General features: G+C 44.1%; 1 protein-coding gene across 1 annotated transcript in view; it reads left to right on the forward strand.

Annotated features, from left to right (window-relative positions):
* REC8 (REC8 meiotic recombination protein) overlaps positions 1–12,813 on the forward strand; it is a 76,284-nt gene that overhangs the window by 22,931 nt on the left and 40,540 nt on the right. The window contains exons 5-7 of the mRNA XM_077469592.1: positions 8,265–8,382; positions 9,040–9,127; positions 12,171–12,244. Of these exons, the coding sequence (XP_077325718.1) occupies positions 8,265–8,382; positions 9,040–9,127; positions 12,171–12,244 (280 nt within the window). The remainder of the gene's footprint in view (positions 1–8,264; positions 8,383–9,039; positions 9,128–12,170; positions 12,245–12,813) is intronic.

The following is a 12,813-nucleotide window of genomic DNA, read 5'->3' on the forward strand; positions in this document are numbered from 1 at the left end:
AATATAAAACACTTACGTGGTTGGGCAAGATAAATGCAATTAAAATGTTTATATTGCCAATGGCAATCTATACATTTCAGATGGTACCAGTACCCCTCCCCTCGAGTTATTTTAGTAAACTAAAATCTGTGGTGATGAGGTTCATTTGGGGGCGTAAAAACGCACGTATTGCATATAGCACTTTGGTGAAAGATAAAGATAGAGGAGGAGTAGCACTGCCAGAAATTAAAAAATACTATGAAGCAATAGTAATCTCTAGATTAACGGACTGGCTTCATAATAAGAAAGAGAAGAGTTGGGTGGAGTTAGAAATCACATTGAGTAGGACAGACACAGGTAAGATGATATGGATACCACCTCAGTTTCGAGACTTAGGAGTGAGCACGAACACCTTAACAATAAATACTTTTAAAATTTGGGATAGAATAAATAAGAGACATGCGTGGAGCTACAACTCGCCACTAATGTCTCTTTTAGATACAAATTATTTTTCACCGGGGAAGGAAGAGCGCTTATATTTCAGTAGATGGGCAAAAAGAGAGGAAATAACACTGCAGGATGTGATGAAGGGAAATAGCATATGCACTTATAGGGAGATTTCACAGGAATGGGGGCATAAACCACTAGATAGATGGAGACACACGCAAATCTTACATTTTACACAAGGGTTACCAAAGCCACTACGAGGCACAACACAGCTTAGACCATTAGAGAAATTGCTAAAATCACCACAGTGCTTAGAGAGGAGAATATCCAAAATATATAAAGTATTAAGACGGGAGGCGGACTATGGGTACCCGATTTATCTTGAGAAATGGGAAAGGGAGTTAGGCCCAATAAGAAACGACGACCATAGGGACAAAATAATCAAAATGACATACCTATTACCAAAAGATGTACAAACAATAGAAATGTCTTACAAGGTATTAGCAAGGTGGTACATGACTCCCCAAAGGGTACAGAAAATCAGAGGAGAAGGCCCGGCCAACTGCTGGAGGGGTTGCACGGCATTAGGGACTTTCAAACATCTGTGGTGGGACTGCCCTAAAATAACTACTTATTGGGATAAAATTATAGAAATAATATTTGTGATAACTGGGGATAGGTTGGAAAAACTCCCATGGACGTGCCTGTTCCACGATACAGAGAAGGGGGTGGCACAATATAAACTATCACTAACTCTATCACTATTTTTTATTAAAAATAAAAAAATAAAAAAAAGATTCCAGCGGCGGTAATCCACTCTTGCTATCCAGCGACGGACGGTCATCTCTCCAGCGATGGCTCATCTCATCCAGCGCAGCGAATCCTCCATCCTTCTTCTGTCTCCGTGTAGGAGACACTGCAGGCATTCCGGCGGCTGACGTTTCTTATATACGGAGGGCGGGGCCACCCGTCACCTGACCCCGCCCCCCTCTGACGCAAGGGGAAACCCGGGGTTCCCTGTGACGTATGGGTGACCCCGCACCCCTCTGATGTAACACAGGCAGGTTTCCGTTACATCAGAGGGGGGCGGGGTCACCCATACGTCACGGGGAACCCCGGGTTTCCCCTTGCGTCAGAGGGGGGCGGGGTCAGGTGACGGGTGGCCCCGCCCTCCGTATATAAAAAACGTCAGCCGCCGGAATCCTTGCAGTGTCTCCTCCACGGAGACAGAAGAAGGATGGATCGCTGCGCTGGATGAGATGAGACATCGCTGGAGAGATGACCGTCCGTCGCTGGATAGCAAGAGTGGATTACCGCCGCTGGAATCTTTTTTTTATTTTTTTATTTTTAATAAAGGAATTTTTCAAAAGTGTGTTTGTTTTATTTAACCATTTTTTACACTTTCTTTGTGAAATGGTAGGGCTACTTTTGTACCCCCTTACCATTTCAAACAGGGGGGGGGGCCGGGATCTGGGGGTCCCCTTGTTAAAGGGGGCTTCCAGATTCTGATAAGCCCCCCGCCCGCAGACCTCCACAACCACCGGCCAGGGTTGTGGGGATGAGGCCCTTGTCCTCATCAACATGGGGACAAGGTGCTTTGAGAGGTCACAGACCCCCAAAGCATCCTCCCAATGTTGAGGGCATGTGGCCTGGTACGGTTCAGGAGGGAGGGGGGGCCGCTCTCTCGTCCCCCCCTCTTTTCCTGCGGCCTGCCAGGTTGCGTGCTCGGATAAAGGGTCTGGTATGGATTTTTAGGGGGAACCCCACGTCAATTTTTTTTTTAATTTGACGCGGGGTTCCCCTTAATATCCATACCAGACCTGAAGGGTCTGGTTATGGATATTTAGGGGGAACCCCACGTCAAATTTTTTCTTAAATTTGAGGCAGGGTTCCCCTTAATATCCATACCAGACCTAAAGGGCCTGGTAATTGAATTTGGGGGACCCCCACGCTTTTTTTTTTTATCAATGACTTTCAATGAGTGTTCTCTGTATTACGGGAGCCGACAATTCATAATAGCTGCGAGTGATTTTAAAGGACTTTTTTTCCTGCATAAATGACACTTTGTGCAGGGACAGTTCTAAGCACGGGAAACATGCGCCCCTTCACAGGCATACTATAGACAACCCCCCTACGAAATTTAAAGGAATATTACACTTTTATTGTTTCACTTTAATCATTATTAAAATCACTGCTCCCGAAAAAACGGCCGTTTTAAAACTTTTTTTTTGCATTGATACATGTCCCCTGGGGCAGGACCCGGGTCCCCAAACACTTTTTAGGACAGTAACTTGCAAATTAGCCTTTAAAATTAGCACTTTAGATTTTGAACGTTGGAGTCCTATAGACTTTAATAGGGTTCTAAAGTATGCTATATACTAGCTCCGTCGAATCTTCTTTATACATTCGACAGACACCATAAGCCTTCAAAGACAGATTCGACCGCAATTCATGTGGATTTTCGGACGAATGCAATTTTTGAACGAAAAACGAAATAAATAAAAACGAATTTCGGGAGTAACTAAATAAATTAAGTTTTCAGACGAAAACGAAATTCCGAAACGAAATATTTTACTCTGCACATGTCTATTGGTTACAAGTCCAGGAGGCTTTGCGTCATGCTAATGAGAGGCACAGACTCCATGCTGACCGCAGACGCCTGCCTGCGCCTTCCTACCAGGTTGGGGACAGGGTCTGGCTGTCATCTCGCAACCTCTGGCTTCATGTTCCCTCACTGAAGTTTGCACCTCGGTTTATTGGGCCTTTCCGTATCCTTCGCAGGATTAACCCAGTAGCTTATGCGTTGGACCTTCCTCCTAGTATGCGCATCTCAAATGTGTTTCATGTCTCCTTATTGAAACCGTTGGTCTGTAACCGATTTACCACCTCGGTGCCACGTCCTCACCCTATTCAGGTTGAGAACCATGAGGAGTATGAGGTACAATCCATTGTTGACTCCCGTAGGTTCCGTGGGTGCATACAGTACCTGGTGCATTGGAAGGGGTACGGTCCGGAGGAACGCTCCTGGGTTTCACTCTCTGACATACATGCCCCTATCCTCCTCCACGAGTTCCATAGACGGTTTCCCCTCAAGCCCAGTGACCCTCCGAGGGAGAGGGTTCATTGAGGGGGGGGGGGGTACTGTCAGGGCTGGCTTAGCCCTTCCTCCTCTGGGCTGGCCGCTCAGCTGTCGGCTAATTGCCAGCTCTCTTCTCTCTCCACAGTTACCAGCTGTTCACAATGATGCTCGTCTGACCTGCCTATTTAAAGCCTTCCAGCTCACTCTTTCATTTGCCTTCGCGTTGGTCACATCACTAGGAACCATCTCCTGCTGTTTGTTTTAAGACTGGCTTGCTGACATCCCTCCTGGCTTCTATCCTGCTTGCAGTTGCTCTCCTTGGATCCCTAACGTCTGGACTGGCTGATTACCCGATCTGGTTTATGAACTTTGGACTGGCTGCCTACCCGATCTGGCTACTGTACTCTGGCTATGCTTGACCACACTTTTTTCTATTTACCTTTTTATTTTTTATTAATAAACAAGTGTGATTTGATTGTACTTCTGTCTCTGTCTGTTTCATGGTTCCTGACAGAAATTGGTATTATTGCCACTCATGCTCGAGTGACCCAGTGGGTGTATACCCAGCTGCGTCCAATTGCTTTGGTAAGCCTCCCATTATTCACGGTGGCGGATCTCAAGTTACTCCACTCACTGAATATCACACATCTGATTGCATATGGTTACTTCACGGTTTGAATCACCATCACGATTATTTACTTCTGTATTTATTTGAACAATAGCATTAAGATTTTGGATTACCGTTTTGATTATAATTAATCTTATTTATAAGGACTTTTTATTAGGGCTGTGAAAATGAAAGATTAATTCCTCGATTAATCATTAATTTTTTTGATCGATCAAAATTTTTTTCATCGACCAAAATTCTTTTGACCGGTACTCACCTCTCCGCCGACTTCCTGGGTTTTCAAGGAGTTCCGCCAGAGATCCGGGGACGTCACCTTCCGCAAGTGCCTCCGTCTGCTAACGAAGGGAAGGGGGAGGAGTCCGGTGACGTTGTAGTTTCTGATTGAACGTAATGTGTACGGAGGAGGAGCTACGCATGACGCCACCCGCTGCTGCCCTACGGAACTAACATGATTGTCGGCTTTACATGCTGTGTTTTTTCATCTTTATGTGAGTAGTTTGTGTTTGAACACAAAAATTAAATACTTAAGCGGTGAGCACTGAGATCTTTTCTTTCTACCCATGACCTGAGATTGTGAGAGAAGTTTATGGTCCATGTTAACCCTTTTGATACCCGCATGCATGACCACCTGTTTGCACAGGGGTCCATGCCATAAGGTGAGAGTGATTAGTTAGACCGGAGGTGGAGGGATTGTCACGCTACTGTGAAAAAAAAAAAGACTTACGTCAGTGCTACAGTTTGAATTTAAAATGTTTGTGTGAACTGTGAAGTTAAGTCATGGATTGTGGAAACGAACTAGTGTCGGGTGATTGTATATAGTGTATACCACATTTACCACTGACTTATGCAGAGTTGCAATGCAAGGAGATCAGCTAAAAGTAGTTGGATCTGTATGTGCGTTATAATTAATCGAAATTAGTCGATTAATCGATTAAAAAAGAAATCGATTAATCGACCACAAAAATTTTAATCAGTAACAGCCCTACATTTTATTAATCTACACTATTATCGTTTTTGCACCTCATGGAGCACTGGTGTATGTTAGATTAATTATTGGTTATTAATTGATTTTCATTATTTCACCATTTTCATTTATAAGTGATTTTTTGAGTGCTGCACTTTTTTTTTATCTCTTATCACTTTTTGCAATATTGATCCCTTGCTGGGCTGGCGGCTTATTTTTTAAAGGAACAGCGTGGCGTATATACTGTATAAATTTTGTCTCCCAGTACAGGTGCACCAGTTTTTCATTCCACCAATTCGTGGTGGCTCAGACAGACCAATATTTAAGCTTATGGTCACAAAGTTTAGGGTTCCATGCTTTCCTGGTTGGACACACCTCCACTAGATCTGTGTGTGCCTTTTTGTTTTTTCTGCCTCAGCCTGCTGTTTCCCAGATTTGCAAGGCTTCCACCTGGTTCAAACCTTTTCTAAGTTCTACCAGGTGGATGTTCTAGTCTTATCCAATGTCAGCTTCAGACATGAGGGCTTTTTGGTAGCTCTTTGAACTGCAGCAGTACCCAGTTCCTGATGTTTTTAGTGGACCCATTTGTTTGCTGTTGCATACCCCTAAGGGTCCTTTCACACGGGGCGGATCAGTTCTGATCCGCCCCGTGGATGTCCGTTTGCTCAGCGGGGATCACTCCGCCGATCCCCGCTGAGCAGGGAGATGACAGCTCCGTCTCTGCACACTGCGCAGGGACGGACCTGTCACAGCGCCGCTCTCCCCTATGGGAGATCGGATGACGACGGACCGCAGTGCCCGTCGTCATCCGATCCGCAGACGGATGGAAAAATAGCTTTTTCCTCCGTTACACTTTTTCGGATCGGAACGGGTCGGATGTCAGCGGACATGTCACCGCTGACATCCGACGCTCCATAGACCTCTATGGAGCACCCGTTCAGGTCCGCCTGAAAAACTGACAGGCGGGCCTGAACGGGACGTCAGTGTGAAAGAGGCCTTAGTTGGACTGAAATTGATGTCCTGAAAGTTACAGTCTGTGTCCTTTAATGGACAATTAAGAAAATATATATATTTTTTTATTAATGTAGAGGTAAGAATCAGAAAACTGTAAAATCCCTTTCTTGTAGTCCATTGAGGGACACAGATCCCATCCTTCATGTTTATGATCATGCTCTTGATACTGCTTGCTACAAACCGAGGAAGGAAGAGTTAAAAACCTGAAGTTACAGTTTAGCTGTGCCCCTTAACCACTTGCTTACTGGGCACTTAAACCCCCCTCCTGCCCAGACCAATTTTCAGCTTTCAGCGCTGATGCACTTTGAATGACAATTGCGCGCCCATACAACACTGTACCCTAATTAAATTTTTATCATTTTTTTCCCACAAATAGAGCTTTCTTTTGGTGGTATTTAATTACAGCAGGGAGTTTTATTTTTTGCTAAACAAACAAAAAAAGATGCAAAATAAAAAATCATCTTTAATAGTTTGTTATAAAATTTTGCAAACAGGTAATTTTTCTCCTTCATTGAAATGCGCTGATGAGGCGGTGCTGGTGGGCAATGATAGGCTGCACTGGTGGGCACTGATAGGCACAGTTAAGGTGGCACCGATGGGCACAGATAAGGTGGCACTGATGGGCAAAGATGGGCACAGATAAGATGGCACTGATGGGTGGCACTGATGGGTGGCACGGATGGGCACTGATAGGTACCACTGATAGATGGGACTAATGGGCACTGATAGGTGGCTCTGATAGGTGGCACTGCTGGGCGTCACTGGTGGGTACTGGTAGATGACACTGATGGGCACGGATATGTGGCACTGAGGTGCAGCACTGTTGAGGAAGATTGTGGGCACTGATAGGTGGCACTATGGACACTAATTGGTGGCACTTTTTCCCATACTTTAGGTGGCACTGGCAGGGGGCAGATGGGCACTGATGCGCTGGCCCCAGCTCGCCATGATGGGGACTGAAGTCCATCTCATGGCCGCCGGTGATCGGGACTGAAGTCCCTCTCACGGCCGCCGGTAATCGGCTGTTTTTTTTCTCCTCGCGCTGTCAGCGAGAGGAGGAAAAATAGCCGATTACCAGTTCTGTTGTGATCACATGATCAGCTGTCATTGGCTGACAGCTGATCACGTGGTAAGGGGTCGGGATCGACCCCTTGCTCCGATCAGGCGAGTCTCATAGACTCGCTGATCACAGGGGGCGCGCAGGCTGCTCGTGCACGGGACGACGTCAATAGACGTAGTCCCGGCAAAGCAGGTCCACGCTGTAGCCGTCATTCGGCTATAGTGTGGATCTCAAGCGGTTAATGGACTCCAACAAAAGTATTTTACAGTGATTATTAAATTCCTAGTATTTCTTTAAAGAGGAACTGCAGTCTGCTCACATAATTTGTAATAAAAACATCTTTGACATTCTGAAGCTTCCCTCCAACCACTTTGCATATTATTTTATATATACTATGATTCTGTACTTGCCAGATATGCTGTAGAAATCTCCCTCCACTAAGTCTGGCTGTAATCATTTTAACTGTGGGCAGCTGAAGTTGCTGCGTGTTCACTTCCTGGATTTACACAGAGGCACACCTGCAGCTCTGCAGCTCTCAATGGCCCTGTTATGACTCATGCCCCTTCTCTTCCTGGCAAACTCTGCCGAAAGTGATAGAGAGAGAGCTGTGAATTATGCCATAAGATACAAACCCAAGGATAAACCAAGGAAAAAACCAAGCTTAACTTACCACCAGCCCACAGACAACCAAATAACCTGTCTTACATGTGTCTCCACTGTGGGGACACTTATAAGTTAGTGTTGGGTTATTTGGTTGTCTGTGGGCTGGTGGTAAATTAAGCAGGAAGTGGGCTGTATAAGGTATTTACTGGCAGAAAAAAAATGTTTTACTATCCAAAGTTAAAACAACAAGGGCAGGAGATTTAATAGATGGAAAGTTGAAAAAATTATTGAAGGTCCGCATTAAGTAAGGGAGTTTTCTTATTAAATGTCTCTTGAAGCCCTTAAAGCACCTGTTATGAGATATTAAACGCTAATGGGAATACTACCTGTTTTAGTAAGCTTCAGCTGACACACTGAACAATCAACCAGAGATTTTCATAACTTCTGCATATTTGCCTTCGTCATCTGAAATATCCAAATATTTTTTCAGGCAGTTGCTACTCCCTGACAGTCTGATGCTCATGCAGATGCTGGAAGATGCTCCTGATCCTTTTTTTGGCATGATGGACATTCCCCCAGAACTACCAGATCCATATATGATCCCACAGGTAAAATTGTGCCTGTCTCAACACCACTGTCGATTATTCCAGGGAAAGGTCAGCTTGACTCGAAGGGTTTTAATCTGCACAAAAACATTCAGTGTGTAGGTGATGTGCAGCAACAGTTCAAAACAGAACCCAGAAGGAAGACCGCCCAACCGGCTGCACTCATGGTTTTCAGCAAAGTGAATAGAGTAATGCTCAACCATACTAACAGCTCCTGTAAAGAAGGCAGATAGTGCCATGGCCATCTCGTGCGCCATCCTCGTGCGCCCTCCTCTTCAGGAACCTTTCCTTACTGCTAACACTGTCCCTACACTGACCAATCGCAAAATGCACACCAAGCCCGGGAGCCAGGGCCTTAAATAGGCTCTGGCCGAACTAAGTTGGCCACCAGAGTCACATGGGACAGCAGCATCCAATAGGATAGCTTGCCTAGTGACCCAGGAAAACATAGAGGAAACCTGTTTCTCTTGACTTCCTCTCCAACAGTGCCACTGTGGAGAGCACCAACTGCAGTGGAGAAAGTAGACTGCACCTGCCTAAACGTGCACTCCTCTGAAATGTACATACTAAGGAAATAGTTCTGTGTAGTGAATAAACCAAAACTCAACTGTCAAAATGTATTTTATACATAGCTACATAATGCTAATTTGTTTACGACAGATCCGCACACTTTTGGAGACTTCAGGTCCTGAACTTGTCAGATATGAAAGAACCCCACCAAGACACCGCAGAACAAGACGTAAAGAAGGTGAGAGAGGATAGCAGGTTGACATGCAGTAAGTGATCTGAATGTAAGGTATTCACTAAATATCAGGCATCTGTTATTGACTTGTTTGTCAAAAACGTGCCATGCCTTGCATTCTGACTCCTCTGCATCTTATTGTTGTAAATTAAACTACATTAATTAGATTACTTTACTGTATCCAGTTTGAAAACTGATTGAATTTCAAAGATAATTTGAAGAAATCTATCCACAAGTTAAAGTATTTCAAAATTCAAAACCTTACACTGAAGTTGCTAGAACAGGAATAGAAGGGGGACTTCTAATGTGGACGCCTGTTCCATTGACACATCTCAGTGGATATTTCCTATTACTCCACGTTTGTCTCTAGGACAGGAATTGACAGGAATTTTCCCAGCAAGTCAAATGCAGGGGAAAAAAAACACAGGGTTCCAAACTTTCCTTTAGCCCTGGTTCACACTGGAGTGTTTTGCCATGCGATTTGACATGTCAAATCGCATGTCAAGTCAGAGACAATTGCCGTCAATGTCACCGTTCTACTTGGTGCGACGCTGCACCGATTTCAATAAAGTAGTTTCTGTACTTTTTGCAATTTTGGGCTGCGATTTACATTGACATCTGCGCAGAAACCCGCACAGATGTCTCTGAAATCGTGGGCCGAAATCGGAACTGACATGAGGGAGTGAAATCGTGCGAGTTCAGCTGAACTCACACAGCTTCATTCCCGCAGCTCAGTGTGAACCTGGGCTTACTCTATTAAATCAAACCAACAAAAGATTAAAAAATGTTTTGGCTTTAGATACACTGTCAAACCCTGTGTATTTTTCTGTGGGACCTTAGCAAAATAAAAGGTTTATACTTTACAATTTATTTTACTAAATGCAAACGTAAGTGAAAAATAGGGATGCTATAGACTAACTGCAGTGCATACAGTCAGAATCCAGGATAAAATTAGGGTAAGATTTATTAGTCATTGCATGGCCATGCACAGAGCCAGGGCTGGACTGGGGCAGAAATTTGGCCCTGGACTTCATCCAGACCAGCCCACTTACATTTTGAGTGTCCCATCAGCACTCCCTTACATTACAGTGTCCTATCAGCAGCCCCCTTACATCAGAGTGTCCCATCACCAGCCCCCTTACAACAGAGTGTCACATCTGCACCCCTTACATCAGAGTGTCCCATCAGCAGCCCCCTTACATCAGAGTGTCCCATCAGCAGCCCCCTTACATCAGAGTGTCCCATCACCAGCCCCCTTACAACAGAGTGGCCCACTGGGAAACTCCCAGTAGTCCCGATGGCCAGTACATGCCTGCACAGAGCTATCTGTTTTGGAGACTTTAGGCACTTTAGAAGATCCTCCTTCATTTAGTATACACTTGCATTTGGTGAGCCATTTCCTCATTACTGCCAGTGAGACACTAATTTGTGCAAGGGCCTGCATGATTGGATACAAAATCATTTAATAGCTTAGATAGCATCTTATATTACATAGGTTCAAAATCTTAAAGATGAATTGCAAGTATGGATATTTTATACATATTTACATTAGCCCAGCTTGGACCATTATAACTTTATTACTTGGCCGATGCCCCTGGATGCTTAAAAATACTGATGTAGACACCAGTACTACTGAACACAGGAGGTCGGCCACTCAGCATGGGTAAAAGCTAGAGAATTCTTTGCATTTTCTAAATGAATGTAAAGCATTCTCTGTTTGGAGGAGGTGAAGAGGCAGATAGGTAATCTCAAGCTCTCCACCTCCTCCAACCAAAGAGCATTTTGCATTTGTTTAGTAAACGCAAAGCATCATCTATATGGTGCCTGAGCTGAGCGCCCAACTTCCAGTGTTCGGAAAGCAGCAGGCAAGTCGCTCAGCATGGAGATCATGGGAGTAGCAGTGTCTACTACAGTGATTTCCAGCTTCCAGGGGTATTGGCCAGGTATGGTATTATACATAGTTACATTGGTCCAAGCTGGCCCAATGTAATTACATTTAAAATTTGTCACAGCAATCAAAGTGTACAAAAAAAAATCCCTGAACACCCCGCAGAGAAGTACAGTGTCACTTTGGTATTTATGGCAAGATCATCAGGAATTTCCCTGGACATATAGAACAAAACAAATATTTATCAGACCAAAAGTGACCAAATAAGCCAAGGTCATTGTAAGCCCTTGTATACACGGTCGGACATTCCGACAACCAAATCCATCAGATTTTGTCCGAAACTGTTGCATACACACGGTAGGACAAAGTTGTCAGAAAATCCAATCGTACTTGACGTGATGACGTTATTTCGTTAGGATGGGACTACGTTCAGGCTAGTAGCCAATAGCTTTGGTCTAGGAATTTGATCTGAGCATGCGTGGCACTTTGTCTGATCCAAATTCTCTACACATGATCAGACAAAGTCCGATTGGATCATGTTGTCGGAAAATTTTATAGCCCAGCTGGAAAACTTGGTCCATCGGATACTCAGACGGAAACAGTCCGATGGAGCCCACACACTGTCGGATTATCCGACAACACGGTCCTATCGGACATTGTCCATCGGAATGTCCGACCGCGTGTACAAGGGCTTAGGGCTTACATTAACGAATCCCCTTTAACGGTGATTCCGAATTCTATCAGTTCAATTATTCACACATCAAAAGAATTACGGTATATCATTTGCCAGTGTGTCTATCTGTACAGCAAGGTTTCCATACAACTAAAAATAATGCATACAGAACAGAGGAACCTGAATAACATTCATCTTAAAGTGGCTTTCTGTTCTTTTTGGGGTCTTGCGGTATAAGCCCTACTTATTAGGAGACCAAGCAATAGAGGCAGCTCTAACTATAAGTATCATACCTCTCTACATCACACACCAACTCTTTGGTCTATCCTAGTGTTTGTAGGAGGTAGATTAGGTCTAGTCAGAGATTCCTTTTGGAACTCCAAATGGAGCAGGTTCCCTTGTCAGAGCTCACATGAGGTTCCCATGGGAAGAAACACTGCAGACTTCTTAACTAGTATCTTGTTTTTTTTTTTTTATTTCCTTTTTAGAGAGTGATCACCTGGCATCTCCAGAAGCTATAACTATGCGAGAAGAGGAACCTACTCTATTGCCACCAGTAGAGGTAAACGGTGTAAAATACACCAAAGGAAAGGAGCACCTGCAGTGTGCTCCTCGCAACTTTCTTTATGTCTGTAAAGTCTAGATACTCAATAATTATCCTAGAATTCTAGGCAGTCTATTAGAAAACAGAGTTACATTCCTTCTTTTGTGTTCCCAGTACAAGGTGCTGTATCTGTCTTGTGCTCAACCATTTGCCAAATTTGTCATTTTTGGTGACAAACTATCCTCCAATGTATAGGGATTATATGACTCCTTACAATTAGGAATTAGCCTTGGGACAAAGAGTTACACAGGTATCTGCAGTAAGATCTTTTGCTACTCCAAGATGATGCCATAAACCTATATTTTGCCTTTAAAGAGCAATGCCAGACATCAAGTAAAATTCACGAGTGACCTGTTAATACTGTAACGGAAAATTGTATAGTTGAAAGCATATTTACCGGTAGTTTACATACCCTCATATTTATGGGGCTTTTTCCTGATATCCTGGTTGGTATTCCACGATCTTGTTGCATCTTGTGTAGTGTATCATCATTCTGACAGTCCAAAACTGGCTGCAACCACTGAACA

This window comes from Lithobates pipiens, unplaced genomic scaffold (assembly GCF_037356315.1).
Source record: "Lithobates pipiens isolate NorthernLeopardFrog02 unplaced genomic scaffold, aLitPip1_a1.2 Scaffold_11, whole genome shotgun sequence".
Lineage (NCBI taxonomy): Eukaryota > Metazoa > Chordata > Amphibia > Anura > Ranidae > Lithobates > Lithobates pipiens.